We start from the raw sequence: 8,312 nt of genomic DNA, 5'->3' as shown, positions 1-8,312 counted from the left end.
ATACAGTGGCAGTATTATTTCCCTTGATCTAGATGCTATACTCCTATTGATGCAGCCCAGAATTGCATTGGCTTTTTTAGCTGCCGCGTCACAATGTTGGCTCATGTCAAGTTTGTGGTCAACCAAGACTCCTAGATCCTTTTCACATGTACTGCTCTCAAGCCAGGTGTCACCCATCTTGTATTTGTGCCTCTCATTATTATTTTTTGCCCAAGTGCAATACTTTACATTTCTCCCTGTTAAAATTCATCTTGTTTGTTTTGGCCCAGATCTCTAATCTGTCAAGGTCGTTTTGAAGTGTGATCCTGTCCTCTGGAGTGTTAGCCACCCCTCCCAGTTTGGTGTCATCTGCAAATTTGATCAGGATGCCCTTGAGTCCATCATCCAAGTAGTTGACAAAGATGTTGAATAAGACCGAGCCCAAGACAGAACCCTGTGGCACCCCACTAGTCACTCTTCTCCAGGATGGAGGTCAAATCTATTTTAATAACTTGCTAATATCTCCTTGCATATTTTGAAATTATCCAGTATATTTTGGGCATGACTCATGCCTATTGTATGTCAACTACTTTAAAAATATTTTGCACCTTGCATCACATGAAGAACACCCCTGGCACCAATAATCAATGTGACTCTCTTGATATGCACAACAGGAAATAAAGAGATACCAGTGGAATGTGTTTCTTTCATGTTGAAAAAAAATGCATAAGTAATTTACTGGTAATATTATCTAAGAATTTTTTTTTTCTTAATCAACAGATTCATTATTATTGAATTGCGATAAGGATTTCTTATTAGGAAAAATATAAAACAGTCTTCAGAAAAGAATTCATCAATAAGGTTTAGCAGGAGAAAAATGAACAGTGGTAAGGATGGAATATGATTCAATTGATAATTTTGTGTTCTGATTCCAAAAACAATAGCTTTTAAGGAGCTACATTCCCGACTCATGTGTCCTGCCTTTATGCTGGCTATCAATTGCAAAAACCAAAAACATATTTTGGGAATCAGGTGCCATATTAAGCCTTTGTAGTCAGGTGCTCCTTTGTATTCAGACTAGGCCTGAGTACAATAATGTAACACTTGGGAAGGAAGATGCAGCCCAGAAGCCCAGCACTGGAGGCCAACATAGAGAAGATCTGCACGGCTACCATGTACTTCCCCTTGGTGCTCAGGTAGGTGGGCACAAAGGACACCCAAACACTGCAGAAGACCAGCATGCTGAAGGTGATCAGCTTGGCTTCATTGAAGGCCCCAGGCAGCTTCCTGGCTAGGAAAGCCACCGTGAAGCAGATGGCAGCCAGGAAGCCCATGTAGCCAAGGACAGTGTAAAACATGGCAACAGATCCTTCGTTGCATCTCAGGATGATCTCTCCAGCCTGGGAGTGCATGTCAGAGTCTGGGAATGGGGGAGAGATGCCCAGCCAGATGACACAGATGAGAATTTGGATACTGGAACAGGACATTACAATGGAGTTGGCCAGACTCTTTCCCAGCCATCTCCTCACCCTGTTTCCTGGCTTAGTGGCCAGGAAGGCCAGCACAACGGTAATAGTTTTTGCCAACAAAGAAGAGACAGCAACTGAGAAGATGATGCCAAAGGCCGTCTGCCTGACAAGGCAGGTCACTTTCCTTGGCCGGCCTATAAACAGAAAGGAGGACAAAAAGGAAAGGAGGAGGGAGACAAGGAGGATGTAGGAAAGGTCCCTGTTGTTGGCTTTGACTATGGGAGTGTCAAGATATTTAATGAATATTCCTAAAACAAGGCCTGTGATTAAGGCCAAAAACAGGGCAGTGGAAGCCAAGAGGGTCCCCAGATATTCATCATAGGACAGGAAGGTGATAATCTTGGGGATGCATTGATCTCTGTCCTTGTTAGGGTGTTGATCTTCTGGACATTTGGTGCAGTGGTCTGCATCTGGAAAAATAAGAGCATCTGCATGAACATTTTCCTGCAGACTAGCAAAAAAAGCAGGTCAGTTTTGAATCCAGCCAACCCCCTTCAAACAGAAACAGTGATAGGGCTTGCTATTTCTGCTAATCTACACAGAGAGTTGGCCCTTTCCATGTAGGTCCCTAGTGCAGATACCCCCTTATTCATCTCCCAAGGAGGAGCTTGGAGTATTCTAGAAGCTCCAAGTTGTTAATTGCAGCTACATCTGATCTCACCCCAACACCAGGTGTTGTCAGATGGGTGTAATTTACAAAAATAAATGTTCCGTGGAGGAGCATGGACTGGAACTCTGGTCTTCCCCGTACAAACCAAACACCCCAGCTACTTTGCCACACTGACTGGTTCAAGGGTGCCTACCAGATGCAGCAACACTGCCTAATTCTTACATACTCAAGGCTATCTCTGTGGTACCTGGAAAGCTTTTTAAGACTATATAAATCACTGTTGAAATTTTATTAAGTTCAGCCATAAGATTATACTTGAATATTCCTCAACCAAGGACATATATTATTGTTCTTTTTGCTACACATTCCTCTGAAGTCTCCTACCTTCCTGAGTGGAGATCATCCCTTCTGCACATGGAGCACAACCATGGCAGCAAATTGGTTTCCCTTCCTGAACCTTCTTGGCATATCCAGGGTGACAGCTTTTGATACACCTGGACTGAGGAAGGGTCTGACCAAAAAGAGAAAAAAGCATCAATGAAAGACTGTTAGCAAGTAACCTCTGGGCCAGTGTACAGTCTCAGTCTGTGTGGAATAGACACGGATTTGTTGTGGATGCTTTTTTTGATCCATGGGGCAAAACAGAGGGTCATAGTCCTTGGGACACAGATGAAGCAGAAATAGACAATAACAGAGAAATACATGGAGACTGTATTGGCCTTGGGTTTAGGAGTCAGAGCTGTCTGTCATTATTACAAAGTTCTAGGGAACAGTACAAATCTGCTCTCATGGAAACCATTTACAATAACAAAATCCAGAGAAACAAACAAGCTGAAACAGAAAGGTATTTGGAGCAGCTGTGTTGTGCTTAATTCTGAAGTCTGGCATGCTTTCTGACAACTGCAAACGCCATGCCCCAGTCATAAGCCAACCTGCTCCTCCATTTTAATGTTTCTTATTTTGACTTTCCTCCATTTATCTCCTCCCCCGTTTTGTGTTAGCCCATTAATTGGATAGGCATAAGTTATACTGTTGTTTCCCCCAACAGAGAATCAGAGCTCAACATATCTCTAAAAGGGAATAGAATGCAACCAAACCTGGTTGAAAAGCCTGGACCACACAAGAGCCTCTTGGTCAATGGTGAATTTTGGGCCTGAGGATCCCTGTCTGTTTATGCTCCCAAATTTCACGGCACAAAAGGACTTGTTGAGAAATGGCACCCAATTCACAACGTCAGATTCAACTGTCAACTGCCCATTCTCATCCAAATACACTCCTTCCACGGAAGTATTGTAAAACTGAGAGCTGCCCAGGAAATGGTGAAACTAGAGTAGCAAAGAAAACATGCACATTTTTTAAAAAAGAAAACCACCTGGATAACCTGGCCTAATTAATGAAGGTGTTAGTCAAGACTGACACAGGGTGTGTGTTTGGGCACTGGATCTGTGGCCCATTGTTCTTCAGCCTTTTGTGGTTTGAGGACCCAAACCCCGCGCAGTGGAATGAAACACAAGGACACATGATATAAGGTTAATGGGCAAGAAAAGGCCACAACTTTATTGATTACAGCAAGTGAAAAGGTATTGGCTTAGGCATTGGATTACGTCAGCTGACTCCACCCACTCAGAGAAGGGTGAGTCTAAGAAACAAAGGGGGTTTATTCACCAGTAGGTGGAGCCTGTTGATGCTAATTCAACTATAGGCTCTCCCCTGCTGTCACCCAGGGTCGTGCCATGGCCTCCTGCCAAGCAGGCATCAAACAGAATACACGACCGCCGGATTCCTTTAACGGAATACCCAAAAATTGAAGGCATAGGCAATGGCCACACCTAGCCCTTCAACACCACAACACATTATTCCAATGCCTAACCTACCCACCAATACCACGAAAGTTGTGACGATTGCTACGAGGTAGGCGAAAAAACCAAAAAGCCCCCTTGAAGGTACCTGGTTGGGTGCCTGGCCGAGGGCGTGGGCGCCAGCCAGGTGAGTGGAAGGCAGGGGGCAAACGCCCCCTGCTTGAGGCGGAGTCCGGCTCCCGGCCACAACCACTCCCATCTCTTGCACGGAGGAGAGTCTTTGGGACAGATTAAAGCCATGAGATGTGTTAGTTTCATTCCACACTCATGGAAGAACTCTGCATGCATAAGCTTCCTATTTGTCAAAGTAAGGTTGTTGGGAGTGGTGCGTAGAAATTAGCTTCCTTGGCTAGTAATAGCAGGAAGTCTTGCTAAGGGATCATGTGTCAAAGTGGAGGCAGATTGTCTTCTCAACAGCAAAATTAGGATGTGGGTAACAGTACAGTAAATGGAGGAAGCTGAGCCAGTGTTGAGGAGAACCCGATTTAACCCGATAATGGAATTCATGGTACTGATCCCTGTTATCAGCAGATCGGTTGTGACCACTGCAGTAATCAACAACAAAAACAAAAGCAACTGGCTTTGAACAGATGATTGTCCTGGTCAGCAGAGATATTGGTGAGGTAAAAAGGAATACCTGCCCAGACTGTATCCTTTGAGATTTCAGCCTGTTTTTAACCTTCACCACCATTTGATTTGATGTGGAGGACAGCACAGCCCGTAAGGCCCGTGCCAGAGCAAGGACAAGGTAGTATATACTGTAACTATCCAGAGACAGGGTGTTCTCAATCACTTTGTCAGGCAAGGACTCCAGAATGTCATTTTCCCTGCACCTTTTCCTTCCTTTGACAGACAGTATGTGCTTTGAATATGAACACTTAAATGATTTCTCCCCAAACTGCAATATAGGATATAAAAACGTGCCATAATTATCATAGTTTGGTCTTCTTTTAATACGAGTTAAGAAAGAGAAAAACCCATGGATGTGTAGGGGAGAAAGAATATTGTAAGACAAGTTCCCAGTGATGTTCCACAAAGCTGTTGTGATCCAGATTTTCCCCACAATGGGTCTTATATACTTTTCAACTATGAATTGCAAAATAGATATTGAACTATAGAAGTAACGATTCTCCCCATAGTAGACTAATACATTGACTTTGTTCCACATGAAAAATGTTTTGGAAGGTGACGGCATTTCCATATTCTGTACTGGGATGCTTAGTGAGAAGGCAGCACAAATTGTGTTCCTGGTTAGCAGGGGCTTCAAGGTCCTCATGAACCTCTCTCCATTGTTGGTGTCTGGAGCAACGAGGCCAATCCAAGTCCAGTTGAAGTGCAGGAGAAGTTGGACTATTCCCAGATATTGACGTTCTTCTTTGGGGACCATTCGGTAGACAAAAGGGAACTGAGTTTTATCATTAAGAGCATCAGAAACAAAACCGTAACTGACCTAGTAAAGAACAGAAGAGATTATTGCCTACAGAATCCCAAACATAGTACTTTATATTGGCCTGAATGATAACTTTTCTCTGACATTGAAAACAATATCCCAGGGGAGCTTAACAATATACCATATTTCATTGTTTGCTTTCAAAAAAAAGTGACAGAGTCTTTGGAATGGGTTGTGTTTGCCCTGATGGCATTTTTGTTATTGCTTTTACAACATGTTTCTTGTAGCAAATTTATCTAATTGTATTATATGAATTAATCATTATTTATTCATTGAATTATCAAAATTTATGAAAAATAGATACTGTTAAAAAGGAAAAAGCTCACACACAATCACATTAGCTCACATTAGACCTATAATAGCTAAAGTATCGATTCTCCACACGAGTCAGTTTTGTGTTTGGAAATTGGTCAAATTTATTTTTACTAGACATTATATTTCAGATCTTTCTAGGCATTCCTTGAAGTATTGCAAAGCTCAACGTTTTCCCATGTGTTGGAAAGGATGTTCCACTACAGGGACATATCAACACATGTGTTTGGAGTGTCACAAAATGAAAGGTTGTGGGCAAATGTGTTTACAAAATTATCCCTTCTTCTAAGGAGACAGTACTCATGGCCCCAGGACTGGCTCTGTTTAACTTGTATAGACACGATATGTAGCAAATTAGAAACCAAGTATTTTGCCTCATGTTTATTCAATGTTTCCTTTTGCATAATTGTTCATGTATATCACACATGGCACTAGCTTTTATATTTATTTATTGTTATTTCAGTTTTGATGGGTAGGAATCCACATAACTGAAATATTCCATTCTCCTGCATGAATTTTGACAATTTCCTCCAAAACCCTTTTCCATGATTCACACCATTTATACCTGTGGGATCTTGAAGACTCAACTAAGGGCTTATCCACACTTCCCATGTCCCATTGCTTTCCTTGGGCAAAATCACAGATTGCTGTTTTTTCTGGTTTAGAGGGAAAGAACAGATTTTCTGTGGGAAAGGAGTAGGGTAAGGGGGAAATTCTCAGATCCATGCCAAAAAACCACAGGGCAAATGGAAAGCCACTCAGACCTTTGCTTTCTAAGTGTAGATAGGTCCAGAGTCTCCTGAGTCATCTTTGCTAAGAGGTGTTTGAGGGCAAATTCTCCTTCTGCCTTAGAATCATGAACATTTTCACATCTTTCCAAAGAAATTGCAATAGCGCTCTGGGATTTTTCCTTCCCTCCTGACATTCATACCTGTGGGGTTTTGTAGATGCTTGACATGGTGGAAATATATTTGGATGTGTCAGTGTCAGCCCCTTCAATAACAGCCAATACCTTATTCCATGGTCCACAATAATAGTTTGGGATGTTTGCCTGCCCAGGGCAGAGCAGGTCCACCATGGCACCAGAAGTCATTCTGGCATCATAATAGTTGTCATAGATGTCATAGCCCAGGGTGAGGTTGGCGGAAAGCCTGTGGTTCTGATTAACCTCCTGAACGGCAAACAAGAAGGACAGGATATGCCAGTAGGCCCGGACTCCTCTCCTGGAAAAAAGTGTTTGTCATCTTGGCATTCTTTCCACACAAAGACCAGATTGTGTCATCCTTACCTGTGATGGGGGGCAAAAATCATGAGATGCTTCTGCAGCATCTGTACACCTGAGATCCATAAACCACTTCCTGTCCAAATCTTAGAAGAACGGGCTATTCTAAAGCAAAGGTCTCACTAGTGTGGATGAAAGCACACAGTTTGCAGTAGATGACTTTCTGACATTCAGAGCGAATCCTACCATTTCCCTCCAAAGGGACGAAAATGGAAGACACGATTTACCAAGCAAAAGTACCAGAAATGAGGATAGCAGACAACAACATTTGGTCTCGCTGAGGTCACATTCAGTTTGCATATAGCTTTTACAACAGTAGGCACATAAGGACTTACCCATAAACTCTGGTAAAGGGAGCCTCATTGAAGACGCTTGGCTTGAACACAACAGGTACTGCAGATACAACCCCGCTGATGTGGTAGTCTCCTGGCCTGAACCAATTCAAGGGTTCATTTGGATCCCTTATCAAAGTCAATGGGCATTTTACTTTTGGCACCCCAGATTTTACTTCAGGTAGCAGCAACTGCAACCACAGCAGAAGCGGAAGAAGTCGACACATTCTGGGTCTGCTTGCTACCCCTCCCTTCCTATAGGCTGCTATCAGCAACAGATCTATCAAAGTACTAGCAACCAAAAGCCCAGCTGCCATGATGTAATCAAAGAGAGTATACGTGGCTTGAGAGACAGCAAGGGTTCATTTGAGCCTCACAAAGGCAGCAGAGGTTGCCCACCCTTGGGGGCCCAGGAGAGAGATATTTATGTCCACGTTCTTTCAGGCAAAGTTTGTAGAACTTACATTGCGTTGCTGTTCCTTGCGATTGGACTCTAATATGACCTTATTTCTGGGGTGGTGGTGGGGAGTTTCTTGAGCTTTGATAAGAAAAGGAGTAAATCACCATTATTTTAAATAATTGTGAGGGAGAGGATTGCCTCTGAAGCCTCCTGGAGTCTCCTGGTGGCTCCAGGTGCAGAGCGGGAGAAAAACATGTTTCTGTGAACTTGTCATTGTAGTTTTACATTGTGACATGGGTCAGAAATCGAGCAGTGGAGCTTGGCACGACCTATCCCAGCATCTCTGAAAGAGTCAGCCAAGGACCATCAGTGGACATCAGTTCCACAGCCCAACCAGTACCTCCTGACTCCCCCATCTGTGACCATGCATAGTCCCTTTGCCTAGACCAGTGGCAGTACTTCCAGTTTAAAGTATGCTGAATACAGGTTTCTAGGAGATAAGGAAGTTCAAGAGGGAGGGATAGAGAAGGAAGGGATGTTCCACTCTTCTGAATGCCTA

The 8,312-nt window shown here is 43.2% G+C and overlaps 1 protein-coding gene across 1 annotated transcript; it reads right to left on the bottom strand.

The window, feature by feature from the left end:
- Positions 1-1,019: 1,019 nt before the first annotated feature.
- On the bottom strand, positions 1,020-7,580 carry LOC307210970 (vomeronasal type-2 receptor 26-like; the record flags this gene model as incomplete). Its single annotated transcript, XM_079967170.1, has 6 exons — positions 1,020-1,918; positions 2,503-2,629; positions 3,216-3,443; positions 5,134-5,427; positions 6,671-6,962; positions 7,357-7,580. The coding sequence occupies 6 exons, from the start codon at positions 7,578-7,580 to the stop codon at positions 1,020-1,022; spliced, it is 2,064 nt and encodes a 687-aa protein (XP_079823296.1).
- Positions 7,581-8,312: the final 732 nt, after the last annotated feature.

This window comes from Podarcis cretensis, assembly GCF_951804945.1.
Source record: "Podarcis cretensis genome assembly, chromosome: 2".
Classification (NCBI taxonomy): domain Eukaryota; kingdom Metazoa; phylum Chordata; class Lepidosauria; order Squamata; family Lacertidae; genus Podarcis; species Podarcis cretensis.
Note: the sequence above shows the minus strand (reverse complement) of the source record. Positions and strands in the feature narration are given on the sequence as shown.